The sequence below is a fragment of the Eucyclogobius newberryi genome, unplaced genomic scaffold, assembly GCF_026437365.1.
Source record: "Eucyclogobius newberryi isolate DKJ021-1_F unplaced genomic scaffold, fEucNew1.0.hap1 SCAF_3, whole genome shotgun sequence".
In the NCBI taxonomy this organism is placed as follows: domain Eukaryota; kingdom Metazoa; phylum Chordata; class Actinopteri; order Gobiiformes; family Gobiidae; genus Eucyclogobius; species Eucyclogobius newberryi.
This window is the reverse complement of record NW_027315945.1, coordinates 27,489,250-27,507,863: the sequence shown is the minus strand read 5'-3', so window position 1 is coordinate 27,507,863 and position 18,614 is coordinate 27,489,250. Positions and strand designations below refer to the sequence as shown.

The 18,614-nt window shown below is 39.2% G+C and overlaps 2 protein-coding genes across 4 annotated transcripts in view; both read right to left on the bottom strand.

Moving 5' to 3' along the window:
• osbpl3b (oxysterol binding protein-like 3b) overlaps positions 1-13,592 on the bottom strand; it is a 37,834-nt gene extending 24,242 nt beyond the window's left edge. For all 3 annotated transcript variants that reach the window (XM_072460633.1, XM_072460635.1, XM_072460634.1), the window contains exon 1: positions 13,422-13,592. The gene's annotated coding sequence lies outside the window, so the exon portion shown is untranslated. The remainder of the gene's footprint in view (positions 1-13,421) is intronic.
• Positions 13,593-15,659: 2,067 nt separating this feature from the next.
• Positions 15,660-18,358, bottom strand: LOC140374549 (uncharacterized). Its single transcript, XM_072461488.1, has 6 exons — positions 18,260-18,358; positions 18,018-18,175; positions 17,865-17,953; positions 17,625-17,793; positions 17,281-17,363; positions 15,660-16,253 (listed from the first exon to the last, which is right to left on the bottom strand). Exons 1-6 carry the CDS (start codon positions 18,310-18,312, stop codon positions 15,660-15,662), a joined length of 1,146 nt encoding a protein of 381 aa, XP_072317589.1. The 5' UTR covers positions 18,313-18,358.
• Positions 18,359-18,614: the final 256 nt, after the last annotated feature.

The window sequence follows — 18,614 nt, the reverse complement described above, 5'->3', positions numbered from 1 at the left end:
CATTCATCTAGAAAGACTTTCCCTTGACTATGATATGATTGTGTCTCTGTGGAATTGGTGCAAGTAGAAAATACATCCAGCAATTAGGCGCCGCAAGCTCAAAAGTGTCACGCACAAGAACAAAGTCAACGGAATATACGCACACGCTGTTGACAGAGAGTTGAGTTTAGACCAGTGACATCTTCTCATTTCAAAAAAAGACGACAAGAATACAACAAGAATACAACATTTACAGTTTTGGCAAGCCACGATCAATACTTTTCAATAACATCACAAGTAAACAGCATCTATCGAGGACAGCCCAGTTACCATGGTGACACAATGCACAAGTTTTAGATGGTCTGAAAACTCAAAGGAAAAATATAAAATGGATTAAAAGCATGTGGCAAGTGTTTATGCGATTGTTTTTGTGTTTGAGTCTCAATAAGTAAGATAAGATAAGATATTCCTTTATTGTCCCACATGGGGAAATTTCATTGGTACAACGCAGGTAGATACAGAGGTAGATACAGAAGAACAGATCACTTATAGGAAGTCTGAAAAACACTTTCAGTAGAAGATCTCCTATAAATAAATAAAAACTCCCAAAGACAAATAAATAAATAAATACCAGCTCTTGTGAAAAATGTGATTATTACAGAAAATGTTGTGCTAATTTGTGACTAGGGATGTCAAGATTATTTGGTAAATCGATAATTGTAATTATTGAGGTCACAATATAATCAGAAGAAGTAAAACATAATAATCGTAACCATTTTAGAAGCGATATTCAGTATTTTTAATCAAATCATCGAAAATATAAATTATTGCAAAATGTTGTTATTATCGTATTGTAAGCAGTGCATCGTGTATCGCACCGAATCGTGACAGAGTCTGTAATTCCCAGCCCTGTTTACAGACACTAGAAGAGTCTATAGATTAGAAAACAACAGAAAGCGGACGTGTAATTCGATTTGGCACACTGACCTTATTGACCAGTGTGGAGTGCACTGCAAGGACCAGACATGATTTCCTTACATCGCGCTCACGTCACAGCAAGACAATCAGCAATTTACCTTCACAAGCCCCTTTAGCTCTCATTCATTTTTCACAAGAGCTGGTGTGAGCAGTGTCCGCCGGCTCTTCAGCTGCACCCGTTCACTACGATTGCACAAGGTTAATCACGTTACCTCGGCGACCTCCGCGTTTGGTGCAATGGCCGCAGCCTCTCACGTTAGAGACTGAACCACAGACCATCTGAAAACCTCTCACCATCCTTCGCCCCAAAATGTGATGTCTTTTCTCTGCTTTTTCAAGATTTATGCAACACTTTATGTTTTATTCATCTGCCTCTGCCGCACAATGTCATCCTTTCATGTCACCGCTGCCGTGGTCTATTTCACCAGATGACAGGCATATCAAAAGTGATTGCATCCAAACGCTCTTTCATGACACTCTTTTGTTACTACGGTTGCATGATGTTATTGTAAAAAATCAAGAAATAATATGTTGCATCAGCCCCGTATTCTTGACCTTATTTCCATTGTATTTACTGGGCTAGAATATCTTATAGGTGCTTAATATGGACTTTTCTAGTGGTTGAGTCCATAGAAATAAAAGCTTTGCCTTGAATGTTCCACAGTATAGCATTACACCTGTCTATCTCAGTGGATGGGGTTAAGGTTAAGGTAAACGTTGTGTCCTCTATCCTCTAAGCTACTGCACTGCTCGGGTCATCCATCTTCTGACTCCAGGCTTGGTCAGGACTGTAGCTGGGGGATTGTACCTATCGTGAATGCATTTGGGTTGCCGGGGGAAACCAGGGAGCCCGGAAGGAAACCCACCCAGACACGGGGAGGAGAAGTCAAACTCGGCTCAGAAAGGAACGCGTGGCCCGGGACGTTCTTGCTGTGAAGCCAAGGTCAAGAGAGGCGACCCACCCCACACACAGAAATGTAATTGTTTAATACAAGATCATGTTTAATGCCATACTGTGTAACATTTTATGTATTTTTTATTTTTATTTTTATCTTTATTTATTTTTCCCCTCCATCCCTTGTTGGGAAATGGGAGGTTTTGTCTATAGGAGTTTTTGTTTATAAGAGTTTTTGTTTATAAGAGTTTTTGTTTATAAGAGTTTTTGTTTATAAGAGTTCTTCTATTGAGAGTGTTTTTTAAACTTCCAATAAGTTATCTGTTCTTTTCCTCTGTATCTACCTGCGTTGCAACAATGAAATTTCCCCATGTGTGGACAAAAGAGGATTATCTTATTCCAGGCAGAGCAATAGCATCAAGGGACAAACATCGTGCCTGAAACCACAATATTACATGCATCGTTACAACTGCGACACTTCCAAAACCAACACATGTGCACTGAACAGAGGCGCCCGATGCGTAATGAATAGCTGAGTGTTTTCCACGCGTACACGGCGTGGATGAGTGTTTGTGGCCGGCTCCTGGACAAAGGCACTGGCCGCGCTTGAACACAGACAAAAGACCAGCCTTGGCCAAACGGAAAGTTGTCCCTGTGATGTCTGTGAGTGTGGACGGACGCACCATCTAACAGGAAACATGATCCAACAAATACTGAGAATACCTACACGACAGTTTGAACGTTACTCCTGAATAATATATCGGGTCCATTGTCAAAGAGAACGAAGACATACTGTAATATTCAACAGCGTCGATGAAAGTCTGTTTTCACTGAAGGCTAATGCGCGTGGTAACAATGTCTTCACTTAAGGCCGCTGTGGAGGAAGCGTTCGCCCACATCTTATGTTTGAATGAATTCAGATTGAGATTCAGACAACTTTATTAATCCCATCAGGGGCAATTAGTATGAGCTAGTAAAAAGTAAATAGAGGACGGCGAAACATACGACGCACAGCGGAGCAGTTCTGAACAAAGAGGAGCTCTGAGGTGTATAAGTAGATGGTACCCAAGAAAATCACATCATTACATCCACACAGAATGTTAATACAAAAGGCCAGAAGGATTGAAAAGGGAATCGGGAACAGCAGAGCGACGGCCTGAAGCCAGCAAAGAAAACTAACTTTTTAAAATGTGACTCAGTGAGCTAAGAGTGACATTGGCTTTTTGTAAAATCTGAAAGAAAGAAGTCTTTCTGCTGCACTCCTGATATTATTGAACTGATTTGAATGATAGAATGAGGCTTTGGATGATTGGCAGACATATAAAAACACCTTCCCACCACTGGAATTAATTAATGTTAATGTCATGTAAATTGCTTTGACTACAGGGCTGGGCGCTATGGCAAAAACATAATCCCCCATCATATTGATCCATTTTTTATTCCTTTTTCTTTCAAAAACACATGACCATAAACAATACAAGCTGGTAACCATTGCCGTCAAACACACACAAAAGTAGAGAATTGGCTGAGGACGAGACATGACTCAATCTCTGACCTTTCTGACCATCTTGAAAGCTGCAATTTAAATTAAAGACATTATTAGCTATTACATGTTAACTTCAATCTTTATTCTTTTGAATCCACAGCTGATTTACAACAGTCATTTACCATCTAGTCTTCAACTTCCTCCCACACAACTAAATATCCATGTCGTTTCTGTAGTTTATTGACGTTTCAATTATGTCCGTTACAGTAAGTCTCCGAACTAACTGCTGTCCGGGTGAAAGGGGCCGACATAATCTCAGCTTCATTACGTGAGTCACCAAAGTGCATTTATTCAAAGTCCAATAAACGAATGAAGAAATGGATTTACAGCAACGCCAATGAACCGTTTGGGAACTGCGTTTATTCTCACAGTAAAACCCGCTCGACCCAATCGTCAAGAAGAGGCTGCTCCGGGGGAAAAGGAAAGACAGGATGTGTTTGTGAATGGAGGTGATTTTAGATCGGCGCGGTGCTGAAAAAAGCTGTTTATGCGTGGAATAAAGATCACCTGTCCAAGTCTGAACGAATGCTTGTATTGCAGCTTCATATTAAAATGTCTGTCTGACCTGCGGCGCGGCTGGGAAACAAATGCCAGTAAACAATATGAAAATGGGATAAAGGCGTAGGTATTTGATTAAAAAAGAGAGAATAATAGGTTTTCTGCATAATCTTTTCTTCGAAGCAATTTTGGAAAACTAACATTATCTTGATAGAATTGGTTAGAGTGGCAAAACATCAGCATTTTGAAAGTAGAAACAACATAAACAGCGCATCTGACGGAGAACTGTGGTCACTCCATATTCCAAGGAGCCACTAAACATTATTCTCTGAAGTGTTTTCACATTTCTTTAAATTGAATTCTCCAGAGGCAGAGCAGCGCGCACAGGCTCAGGTCTAAGGTCGTCCGTCTGAATAAACACGTTACTTTGCCTAAAGCGTCCCTGCGCTCCCGTGGGTGAGCTGCTTTGTCTCCTGCACACATGCATGAGCCTGTTTGATGGGTCATTTGGAGCAATCGCCATGAGCATCTCCACTTAAAGAGACACGACATTTACTGCAGCAAAAACTTTAATAACGCTGATCCCATTACGTTGTCCCGCAGGCTCTGCATCACTAAGTCAGTGTGGTCTCAATACGGCAGTGTGGATTAAACAATTAAGAATGGGAAAAGATCTCTAATCACGTGGAAGCAATTTGTAATGGACTTCCAGAGGGTAATTGTTTGACAGATGTAGGTTAGTTTGTTACTTTGTCATTACTTTATCATTCTATAAGCATTTTACAGACAAACTGTGATGAAACGATTTGAGGACAATGTAATATTTTTGTTATACAATATGGCTGTTAAATGCTGCAATATAGATATCATTGCACAATTTTAATGCACGTTTGACACAATCATTTCACTTATATTAGAAATGATGTGCATGCTTTAATGTATTAGAACAAACTCTGTCAAAATAAGAGAGTTTGATCTGAGTTTGATCTGTGATGAAGTACAATCAGCCAATGCACTCCATCTGACAGTACATCTCTGTCAGATGGAGGACCTTGTGTTATTGTGATATATTTACTTTGTAGGAATATAAAATATTGCGTGAGCTAAAATTGCAATATAGATACTTTTGCAATATATTGTACAGTCAAGTATAGGAAGTGAGAGAATATGTGATCTATCATTTATCATTATGCATTGTTTGGTTATGAGACAGTTTTTGGACTAAGACTTTACAATTTCAAGATAAAGACATGGCCTGGAGGATGTCTGAGCTGTAGATGACAGCACAACTATTTCACTTTCAGTTTCTCAACGTGAAATTATATTTATAGAACATTTTCAGCATTATTATATTAAAGTTCTGATTGCAGAATGAATTCCAACCTAAATGCAGCACTTGAGTCTGAGCATAGAGTCCTAGAGCAACATGCTCAGTGTGAATCCAAATGTACTTTTGACTGAGAATGAATCAAACAACAACAATTCAATCCTAAAATCTGCTTAAGTTCTAAAATACCATTTGATCCTAGGCCGACTTTCTGTTCAGTTTCAGTTCATTCAGTTTAGGACACATTACAAAGCATGTGCATGATGGTCTGAGGACTGCGGTGTCACTACGCTCTCAGACACTTGGCTTCTTCCCAATCCGATGTATTATTCATTAGTTCAGCTCTTGACCGGGCACAATGTTTGCCAGCCCACGTCTTTATCAGTGTGTGGTCATGGCTCCACAGATGGTGTGGTTTAACACGCAGTGGTGAAAGGTTGTCTCAGCCAAGCGGTGCTGCCTTTTACCTTGGTATTTGACAATTCTTGCCTGAATCACAAAAGAAATTGGTCACATTTATGGTTACATAGCTTTTCTACCTTCAAGGCACGCAAAGTGTTTTATATCAATGAACCACTCACACATTTACACACGCATGCACATATACACACACACACACACACACACATGCACACAAACACACACACACACATGCACACACACAAACACACACACACACATGCACACACACACACACACACACACATGCACACAAACACACACACACACATGCACACACACAAACACACACACACACATGCACACACACACACACACACACATGCACACACACACACACACACACTTACACACGCACGCACACACATGCACGCACACACACATACACGCACACACACGCACGCACACGCACACACACACACACACACACACACATATAAGAAAGATAATAACGCGGGATGAAAAAAACAAAAAGAAAGTTCGCTTAATCATTCTCCAAACAAAGATGAGATTTAACTGATTAAATTCCACTTGACATTCAAAATCATTTAATTCAAGCCGTTGCCTTGGTGCTGTATATGAGTAAGAGTAACTGACACTACACGGAGCATCCTGTTAATCAGCCACATCCTCTGCTCTCCAAACCACACACCGGACCCTCCTTCAGCCGCTCACATCTGCTCTTCTTGTTTTATTCGTACTCAGGCTCATTTTATAGACTCATAATTCGACACTAGACCATCAGCATGTTTGAAAAGCCTGCAGTCTTTTCATTCATATGAAGAACACGATGTGGGCCGCATAGCAGGGCCACAAACTTTGTATAAACTGTTTGGTTGTTGAGAAATGCCATATCATATTTGCACTTACGATACACCAGCCACTTATTCCTCGTTTGTTGGTTCTTGGTTTAGCCCTGGTTTAGCCCTGGTTTAGCTCTGGTTTAGCCCTTGTTTAGCCTTGGTTTAGCCCTGATTTAGCCTTGGTTTAGCCCTGGTTTAGCCCTGATTTAGCCCTGGTTTAGGACTGGTTTAGCCCTGGTTATCCCTGGTATTGCCCTGGTTTAGTCCTGGTTTAGCACTGGTTTAGTCCTGGTTTAGACTTGGTTTAGACCTGGTTTAGACTTGGTTTAAACTTGGTTTAGACCTGGTTTAGACTTGGTTTAGACCTGGTTTAGCCCAGGTTTAAACTTGGTTTAGACTTGGTTCAGCCCTGGTTTAGGCCTGGTTTAGGCCTGGTTTAGACCTGGCTTTGGAGCTATTTTGGAAATGTTTTTACCACTCAGATCTGGTTTACTCTGGTTTTGGGTTAAACTTGTCCTTGTTTATTCTACTTTTAGTTCTGGTTTAATCCTGGTTTAGTCCACATTTAGTCTTGTTTTTCTTCTTTTCAGTTAGAGTGTAGACCTGTCTGACCTGCAGGCCTGGGGCAACACTGGATTCAGCCAGTGTTTTGACCACTGAGTCTAGACCAGCTACTGTATATATGACTTTATGAGTGACAACTACATCGAGCGTAACACTGATAATAGAGCTTCATTAGTGAACAGTCTCAGCATCATCGCAGGCCTGTTTTACTTTTCTATCGTTCAGCTCTTGTGGAAAGGCCAATCTAACTTGTTCACTGCTGTCGTCATGATATAAGCTCCCCATGCGGCCCGGATATCGCAGAGCTCTTGACCCACGGGGCTCGTCTACTGTCACTGTTTGTCCCGCTGTATCACAAAAATGTCCAAAAATAACCTCACATAAAACTAACAAGACATCTGTACAGCCACAAGTTATATATTTAGCCCTGGCTTTGATTTATGACCTGAGAAATGCCTGAGAAATGGTACGACTTAAAATCGTTGACAGATGTAGTTAATGTGTCAACACAGTATAAGTTGTATTAGAGCTGGAAACGTGACCTGAACAGTATCGTTAAACCGAACCGTGAATGAAAATGTATCCGAAACGCCAGTAGTGAGCTCGATACCGCAGCGAATCCTCGGTCGAAACATGTGAACAGAAAGGAAAAAAATGGCGCGGTTTAAAAATCTTTTAGGTTCATACTATCGAAAGCCGTAACAGAATAATCGGGATTGAAAAACATTGCGATTGTTATGTTTTTGCCATGTTGCCCAGACCAAAAACCAGAAAAAGTGTATATATGTTTTATAATCCATCCATTTTGTTGCTGGTGTATTTTCATTAACCTCCTGTGACCCTTAATAGCCTCAAATTGTGTGAAATGCCGACATCCCATTTGTCAACATCACGGAGAACAGACTTTATATATAGAAGAAAAAAGGTAAAGGTCCAACAAGGACGTGACTGCTGTGGGCTTGTTCCGTCATCATCACCAACAGACTCAAATTGCTGCTTTGGAAAAGGCCAACTCCAAATAATGACTCAAACGTACTGTCAATCTCTGAATTAAGAGAGATATATTGACAGAAATGAGCATGGGATGACAACGTTCAGATGATAATATGGCAATCTAACAGAAATGAGCTAAAACCTGCCTTTAAATGTTGTGGTTTACTGTGAATAGAGTTAAAAGTACAGGAAGATTGAACTTTAGTTTTTAAATCAGCTCTTTTGCATTAATTTAAGTATGGATGGGCCGATATGCTTTTGTATTTGTTTTTAACTGATATGATGTACAATATATATCTCCTGCTAATACAGATAAAAAGTACAAATAAAATGTTAAGTTATAGTAAAGCAAAAATAATAACAAAATGTATTTTTCTGGAATATGAAACAATTTGTGGCATTGTGGCATATTTTTAGCCTAACTGGCCTCATATTTCTATTCTTACTCATGAGTTTGTTTAGAAAGACAAATGTGATGCTCTGAGGACAAACTGGGACAAACCTCACAGTCTGGGGCAGTGCAGACCAAATACAGGTGCATAATATCTGATGAAACTCTTCCCTATCATCAATATCCAGTAACCAATACACCATCCCTGATTTAATAATAGCCTTTTCATTATAAACGATAAACATTATATTCAGATTTTGCACCATCGCTACAAATCAATAATTAAAAAGTACAGTTTTTATTCAACTAAATGGTGTTTATTGGAATCAAACAACATTGTGATTATGCTGTGTCATTTTATACAATAATTAATACAGAAATTGGTACTGAAAAAGTATTGTTCAAGTACTGGAAGCGGAAAATACTGAAAGCTACAGGCTTATATATTATTCACATCTTTTCCTAACATTTTGAAAAGCATTATCTGGATTTTTCTATCGATTATCCTTCAACAACTGTGGATGGGATATGGAGGTAAACTTGTGGTTAGCAATAATATATATCTACATATGATTGTTATGAATATACGTTTATATGTTTGACTATAATACTAGGAAAACAAAATGCAAATAGAGTTGATTTAAAAGATATTCTAAACAAAAGGTATTTCTGGTCTTGATTCACTCTTTCTTGCACATCATAAATATTTGTTTCAACTTATTGGAAATAGGAAGTAATCATTTTGTCACACAATACAAAAAACCCTGTAATTCCAAATAAACTATGTAAAGTCAGTTTCATCCAGAGAAATTGAAATTTAACAATCTGTTCTTGGCGGAAAACAAAAAACATGACGATGAACTTGTAATTGTATGATAATGAGTCCAACGGGATCCCAAAAAACAATATTTAATTAAAAAGTTCAAGCTTTTCTAATCAATGTAAACCTCTTTGGCCCATAAATGAAAGTGTGTGGATTTCAAATGTATTATCAAACCCAAATAGTCCATTAATTATGATGAGCAAGAGTAATTATGCTGCCAACAAAACTGTTCATAATGCAAATGAATAAAGACGGAATGAATGACAGATTATACGTTAGACAAACTGGAAGTATGGTTTGAATATTATAGATGTCTTACATTATTGAAGCGCTTGAGAGCATCCATATATTTAAATCAATCAAACCAAACAAGTCCGTCGAGCCAGACACTGCAAAATAGGACTTTGGTTTGGTGTTTTCTTGCAGTTTATCTCCTGATCGTTTGCCGGGATGTCTGGCAGAGTTACACGGCTTTAATTACAGATAAATCGCACTAATGCCCGGTGCTGTGAGATGCCAGAGATACCATCAAGCCACTTCGATTAGGAACAATTACTATCAAATTGACATTACCGGAAGAGATCGAGTACCGTATTTTCCGGACTTTTTTCATAGTTTTGGCTGGGGTGCGACTTATACTCCAGAGCGACTTATGTGTGATATTATGTTATTTTCACACTGGCATCCGCATTTCACATGTTGATTATTTTAACACTGACAACCACAAGAGGGCGCTCTAGGCTCTAAGTGACGCAGAAGAAGAATCTGCACTTCCTCTTCCTCTGGAGTTTGTGGAGTTGTTTAGAAGTGACACAGAGGAAGAAGAATTCAATGGATTTAGTGATTTGGGGTAAAACTGATGCTTTGGTAAACTTGTTAGCATGTTCTTTATGCTAGAGTTATCTGAATAACTGTTAATATGTTTCGTTAACATACCGTTTTTGAACAATCTTGAGCTGTATCAGAACCAAGGATTAATAAAGAAACTATGTATGTGTTGGAAATGTCTGTCCACTGTCTAAAACCTTGACCTAAAAAAAAGAGCATTATTAATCATCATTGTGGTATCAAAATTGGTACTAAAAAAATCGAGCACATTTCCACCTGCTTTGTACTGTACACGCAGCAGTTTATCGTTGATACACTGACATCACTGACTTTGTGATTCTGTCGTCGGCGCAGAATTATTCCGACCATTTCCAGATCTTACGGTTCCGATGCTGCGGGGGGAAAATTGTTGACCTGGAAAAAGTGCAGAACCAGACGTCCACTGCAGAACGACACAGAGGAACAGTACAGATTACCGGGGATAATGCTCCAAATACTCTGCACACCCTTCGAAAAGTATGAAAATGAAAAAGATGTTTTTACAACTGCATTCCACCCGCGCGTCCTTCTGCACACTTACTGTTTGTCGGGAATACTGCTTTGACTGCTGCGAGTCAAAGCACCAGCTCTGAACCGCTGGACAGTGTCAGCGTTGGATAAACCAACCCTGACATTAACGAGCTCTCGCCGTTTCAAAAGCGACTGCGGTGCCTGAACGCGTCCTTCCGTTTCAACGACTTGAGTTTCACGGCGCTATGGTCCAAGTATGTTGTGCGGTGGTTAAGAGCGGATCAATGACAATAACACACACAATTGCTTCTGCTTAGAAATTTAAGGTCAGTGACAGGCCCAGGACAGAGCTGTTGATTATGCCATTGATTTTCCGTGTACAGTGATACATATAGACTATGCACTGTGGGAGGTGAGGCTTTTAATGATGGGGTATGTTTGTTTTGCACTGTTTTTGTCGTTTGCTGTCGAGGCAACCACTACGTTTCATTGAGATGTTGCTTCTTCCAGCGGGTTACGTGAAATACGAGCTCACAGAGACAGTTGTATGTGGAGTTGTGTGTGGTGTGTGTATTCGAGGCATGAATGGGGGGCTCTTTCCAAACCACACCCAAACCCATAGCCGCTGGAACCCTGCATTTAGAAACAAGGTAAACGTGTGCGAAAAACCTTGAACCGTCGACGTGGTGTGATTAGGGATGAGATTTTGACTTCAAATGTCGGAGTAACGATTTTTGTGAGATTAAATAACGCGATTTAACGATGATTATTATTTACATCATGACCGAAACGACAACAAAATCCTGAATTTTGTGTCCTTCTTGAGGGTTAACACGTTATCGCTCCTCAATACGTCACGTACCGCTTTGTGAAATCAACGATCGGTTTGACAAGAATTTAAAAAAGCTCTTTACATTTTATGTTTATGTTTTTAAGGAAATTCTGAGCAAAAAGAACTTCATTTTGCTTCTAAAATCGTCACATTTCTTTTACATGAACTAAAAAAGACATAATTTAGTTCTGAGATTGTCAGTTTTCTATCAATTGAATGAAAAATAGAATGTTTGTTTAAAAATTTCACATTCTCTAATTATCTTTTCGTCTTTACGATTATATTGTGACCTAAATAATCACGTTTATCGATTATTATAATAATTTTGACATCTCTGCATGTGATACTTCGTTTGGTGATACTGTTCATATTGTGGGCTGCTGTATTGAGTATTTTTTTAGTATATTTTCAAAGTTAAGTCGTGGCATCACTACAATATTGCTTATTTTGTAAATGGAAACATCAAACATTCAAAGCATTCAAATCGTTTTTGTGAAACTTTTTGGTAACATTTTGTAACACCGACACGTTTGGAAAGCCTTAAACCCGTTTAACATTACATTTAGTGAACTCTAATCTGTAAAATGACCTTCCTGAGTTCATCTGTTTGTTGTATCTGTCCATATTAAATAAACAATGAATAAATCAAATAATAAACCTATTATGTCACGGGAACTATTGCTTCATTGCTTTGCTTTATTGAACATACTAGTTAAAATAACGCTCAAGATCGTTCTCAAACTGTTCAGGAAAGGTCAGATATCGTCATGTTCAGGGGATTTTTTAGTATTGATTCTAAACTTGAATGAGTATCTGGTTTTGATACTAGTTTTAACATGGAGTAGTATGGTTTCCGATACTTTTAACAACCCTTATGTGTCGAGTATCGAATCGTGAGGAAAGCTGTGATTCACAGTCTGTAATGTGTAATCCCTCATTTGTCCTGGAGCGCTCCGCTGTGGATTAGATTTTTCTTTCTTACCATAATATAAACTGTTTTCACACTCAGGATCCTCTTTTGTGTAAGTTACACATATGACAGAGCACAAATGGTTACAGACTAAAGACTCAAACTTCCTTTTTACAAATGGCGATATAACTACAAATGATGATGATTCCAATTGGTGTCGGCTAATGACTCAAATCTTTTCTGAACGGTAAATGATACAATTACAAACACCACTTAGTCTAATGCACAGTCAAAGTGCATCATTATTATTGACAAAGGCACATTGCTTTACAGTGAGCGGCACTTGGACAAAGACCACTCCCTCTAAACTCATAATGTGGGTCCCATCGCCGCCGTGGAGGGGTTTGGATGGATGTAAATAATCTGACACTTGTTATAGGAAAAAAGCAAGAGTTACCATGGAGACGCGACGCAAGTGGTGTTTGCTGAGTGGATCTGTGGCGCTTCATCTCACATTTTGAAACATTAAGACGAGAAGGGCAACATATTGGAATTTAGACAATACCGTGGATGTTGTTTGGAAGATATGCAGAATTTGAATATTTTGTTTAAAGTAGAAAAATGCTACAAAAAGGGTTGATTTAAAATAAAAGTGAAAAAAGCATGTGTTGTAAACTTAAGAGTATAAGGTGATATTTATGCACTTTTCTGATTTATTTTAAAGGCATTTCACATCTATTTGATCATTAAACCTCCGCTATTACATTTAAATACATGTTTTAACACATTTTCTGTTCGATTGACACAACATCGTCATCATCATTACCAGGAGACTCTAAAAATATCGAGACACACATTTTTGTCAAAATCACCCAGCCCTAATTTGAAGACAAAGATCTTTATAACTTAAAACTGTCCCTATGTACATTCATTGTAACCCATTTCACTTTTCAATCATGATAAATCAGCCGCATTCCACTTTTGAACACGCAGTGAGTCAAAGGCATCTCATTTGCATGTTCTCTCTGTCCACGCATGGCAACATCAGAAAAGTAGAGCCTCGAATAGGTGGAAGGCGCACTCACCTTGACAGAGTTGATGGTGTGATTCCAGGTGATGTTCTCAGCTCCAGCTTCTTCTAGTCGACACAGACGGGACAGTTTGCGGTGTCTGAAGTCCTCACCGTCTTCTTCATACTCTGACATGCACGCACACGCCGCAGCCCGCTCCGAGCCGCTCTAAAAAAGCACCACTTTGTCACGGCTGTAACGGGGAAGGCCTGCTCCGGGAGACGCGCAGCGGACACGGACCAATGAGCCTCCGGGTGGTCGCGTGACGTCATGCCAGGGGGGCGCGGTCTGAGCATCGGCTGCATCTTTTTTCCGTGACGTAATGGACAGGAGGACCCCCCAAGCAAGGACAAATGGGCCCCAAGAATTGTTACATCGCCGGTGAATGTTAAAGATCATTCGTTCAATTTCGCCTTTCGAATTGTAGTTTTTTTATTTGATTTATTTGATTTTATTTCCCATTGTGCTACTTGAAAGTGAAATACTTTAAACACTCTATTAATGTAAAATTCTAGGATCATCTCAGACATAAAACAGAAGAATCTCCCTGTCTGTGAAACAAAACAGAGACAAATTAAATACATTAGATAATTGCTTGCCTTTTAATGCATTTAAAGCACTTGTTAAAGATCATAAGCAATGCCAGTACTCTGACTTACTACATACTGCATGTTTTAATTCGATATTGTATGTCTAAAAAGTGTGTGTTTATACATTTGTTAACTTATTGAATGTTTGATTGACATTTTATCTAGATATTCTGTGTTACTGTTTGTTTTATGTGTTTTGTATTCGACATGTTACTCGTGGAAAAAGACCATTTCTCTCATTGAGTTTCCCCCCTGTAAGAATAAATACACAAGTAAATAAATACAAGACAATGATGATGTAGTTTGAAGCTGACAACGGTCCACACTTTAGTTTGAAGATACCGCCGTCTACTGGACAAAAGGCAGCATCACAGTTTCAATAGATGCACTTCACTGACCTATTTAGATGTGTTTATTTATATTTTAACAGCTTAGTTTGAATCAGCCTTGAAACTGAAAAAATAAATAGAGACACAGATCACTCTTGTGCTCGTGGGTTCGTACTTTTAGATGTTTAATTTCTTAAAGCGGGTGAACGTGGAGCTGTTGTGTCACTCAAGGGTCAATGTTGCAGCTCAAGGTCTTTTCTGCTGCGTCTGACAAAAGGCTTCAGACTGAGGCTGGTCACGTGCTCTGCAAAGGCACTTTCATGGCGCAGGGAAAGTGAAGGTGAGCCATATTATAATAGATCCATGAACAGACACGGTGGACTTGTTTTTATATTGCCTCAGTCCGAGTGAAACTACAGAGGGATGTGCAATAAAAAGACTCAAGTAAAAATAATAGGAGAATATTAAACATTCTAATTATAAGTAAACGTTTTGAAACCCCCCTTACCGCCAACTGTAAGGGTAAAAATGTATTTCACACAGATATTGAGAACTGTTAAAGCATCATGTGTGGCGATTCTGATTTAGATTTTATTGTGTTAATAGAGTTTATTGTGTTGGTCTTTGGTCAATAGAAGCGATTCAATTCAAACTGACATCATTTCTCCCTCTAGAGGGCGCACACTACTGTAAAATATTTGCAATAAAATGTTAGCAGTGGCAAAGTCAATGAACAGTATGTTTATTTTATTTCGTTTTATTTAGTATGGGGCAGTGCACATTAACAACTCGATTATGTTGAAATATTAGTTGGACCGTTTCAAAAGTCTTCGTTTAATCCAGGCATGTCCAAACTAGGGCCCGGGGGCCAAATGCGGCCCTCAGACCAGTTTTTGTTGGCCCTCCAGCTTCCTGCTATGTCGGCCCAAACAACAAAAACTAGTACTTTTACTTTATTTTCCACCTGCAGTCCCCGGGGAGCTCAGCAAACACAATTAAAACATCCAAATATCTGTTCATTTCAAACCAAACCATGCATCCTCCCACTCTGTCTCTGAGAACATCACACTTCACATTCAGCACTTATAATTACAGCAGCACTACATTATAGGAATGACCATGTGACTTTACACCGCACGTAAACAGGGTTAGAGAAAAAATCAGGGTTAGAGTCTCTGAAAGTTTTTTTTTTTTTTTTTACAAGTACATGGTAAATCTCTCAGGCAGATGAGCGTTTAAGCCCGGAAACAGCCCGCTCTTTCCACTCCTCAAGCTTCAATAAAACAATGTAATACTGACTTTGTTATTCATGAACATCAAGTGACTAAATGAATTCATCCATGAAGGAAGAATGCATTAACTCCATAGAAGTCGTGTCGCCTCCCCGTGCAGACATTGTCCCTCGGGTTCACCGGGGTCCGCGTGGTGGAGCTGTTAACCCTGTGATGGACCTGTGTCTTACTAAAGGAATCCTGGAGCTCTTTGAGGCTCTGACCTTCACCAGAAAGAGGCCGAATGCCAGGCAGAACAGGAGGTCTGGGCAATACGCAAGGATTCAATCTCATTAGTTCTCCATCCTGCAAAGGCCTCTCGGTGTCACGCACGTTCTCTTGCGTTTGGCTGCCATGTTCTTCCCTCTCGAACCCCCCGCTCTGTTGTCTGTGTGATGCTCCGTGAGGCAGGTCATCGCCGCTGTGCTCTGGAGGACTGTGACCCCTTTGATTTGGCCCCAGCTCCTCGTTACAGTTCACAGAGTTCTGCCGTGGCCTTTGAGGCAGTGCGGCAGCCGAGGTAGGTCTGTGGAGTGGCGCTGGAAACGTGGCCCTGGGACGAGCAGTGGGATCTGTTGTTCCCGCGCTTACGTCATCGGTTCTTTTGTAGTCGTCCGTGAGCGTGGAGGACACAAAGGCCATAGTGGGCTTGTCCCGCTGAAAGAAAAAGGAAAGAGGAGCCGCCTTAATTGCAGAGGAGGAAAGGAACTACTTGTGTTTCTGTGATTGAGCAGATTTGGTCATTGTTTTTTGAGTATATTGTTAAATGTGTACGTCATTGAGCCAAATTCTAGCCAAAACAACTGAATACAGATTAAAGCTATAATATCAGTTTTTGGTGTTTCAATTATAGTTAATGCAAAGTTTATTCATGATTAGTGAGATCAAGACCAAACCACAGTGAAATCTTTCATTTTCTTTCATTCCCATTATCATGAATGAAAAAATGCCCATTGTTAAAAAATAAAAATATGTAAATGTGACAAAAACAAAAAAATAAAACATTTAGCTTTTTTTTTAGCTTGCAATTATAATGGGAAATTCATAATCATGATTATGGATTAATAATTGACATCACTAAATTCAACTAAAACTTACTAAAGTAACTAAGTAACATGGCAGCAGTACTTGAAAAGTTTCTTTTACTTGAGTACACATTTTTAATTAAAAAAAAATGTACATCGCTTTTATTATTGTGTTCAAATTTCAGGTTTGTTGTTTAATTGAAAAGATAAATAAATAAATACAAAATATTTAAATAGAGATTAGGAAATACGTTTACATTTGTAATGTTTGTTTGTTTTACTGAAGTTAATTTTACTTTTTGTGAAGCTCAAATATGATTTCGAGGTTAGAAAAAAAGTAGTTTTTTGTTGGGTTTTTTGCATCTTTTGTAATATAAAAGCATTTCTACCTGGAAAATTCAATATTGCTGCTTATTTATCCTTATAAAGACTTCAAATCATTAGGATTAACCGTATATCTGATTACTGTTTTTATGGTTTACTTCATTCCGGAGTATTTTTTTATGCAGAAGGTTCATCAACACGACACCATGTCTCTGCACATTAATATAATCATTATTCCCACTCCATCTCAGTTATACATTACAGGTCTTTAATAAATGTTGTCATATTATCTGAAACTAAGCCAAGTTTTATCTAAGGTTGTTCTTTGGATCTACCTGAGGTGCAGTGTGTGCATTCCTCCCACTCGGCCTGATGTGTTTCTGTCGGAAGTCCATCTTCAAATGTCCTTTTTCATAACCTAGACAACAAGAATGACTTATTTGTATCATCATTAAAACAATTAACACCATGATGAATTATAGTGGAAACAGCTTTTGTCATGAATCAGTACTTTATTTCAACTTTTACTCTGGTCACTTCACCATCAGCAGATTCACCAATAGTCACGGGGTATGACTAAAATATATACTCCAATGTGCACTTCACAGTTCATTATACAACCCATTTATTTATAGATTCAGTTACTCTTGAGCCCAAATTGAAGATATAACATAATTACCTGAGTAGTGCATCTGGTAGGAGGTGATCCAGTGTGTCCGCTCCTGATTTTCCAACATCTTCCTCGTCTCGTCCGATGACGGCACTAGATCATGTTTAAGTTTTGGGCGCACAAGTGTCGTCGGAGTCGGGTAGAAGACCTGGCTCTTGCCTTTCAGAGTCTTTGGATACTACAAGACAATTACTAGATCAGCAACAACAAAACTACTATGAAATAACGTTCTGAAGTTACTGTGTATACCTCCAGGAAGCCAGCGTGTTCCTCGGCCCATGTCACCGCCTTTTTGGTCCTAGTTGGAGGCTTCAATAGCTCATGTCTGTACGCATTACCTGTGTGGATGTAGATGTAATACAGCGTGTTTTGATTGTTATGTCAGTGAATGGTCCAGCTCACCTTTAGTCTTACTTAGTAGAGTCACATCTGGTGCACTGTTTGGTTCAGTGCCGTGGACATCGCACACAGACGAGCTGTACGAGGGGAACATGGAGTATCGGGGGATGTGCGACGCATACGGATGTTCTTTTGGAGTTGGAACCTTTAGGATTTTCTCTCTTTTGTAAGCACATGACATGATGTAGGTATTGAAGCTCATTAAACACCGTTAATACATTTAATAACATCAACCAGGTACCAACCCCATGTTGATATCCGTCGGCTTAGGGATGCTGCAAAACGACAAAGAATACATGCTAAACTGGACATGTATGCAAAATCAGCCTTAATTACTTTTTAACCTTCTTATAATCGTGCTTCCTCATCATTAGTTTACTCAGAGTTGTATTTCGATTGATTCGTGCATGTTTGAGTAATCCTGTATTGTCCTGCGTTTGAGACTTGAGTGCTCAGAAAATTCCTGTTTTCACCTACCCCCTATCCCCGCCCACTACCCTGTACTTAGTTGTGATTATTTGAAAAATTAAGCGCTGAATGACATGTAGAGTTTGAAAATGTCACATAGCTACTTTCAAAAATAAGAGCATAAATAACAAT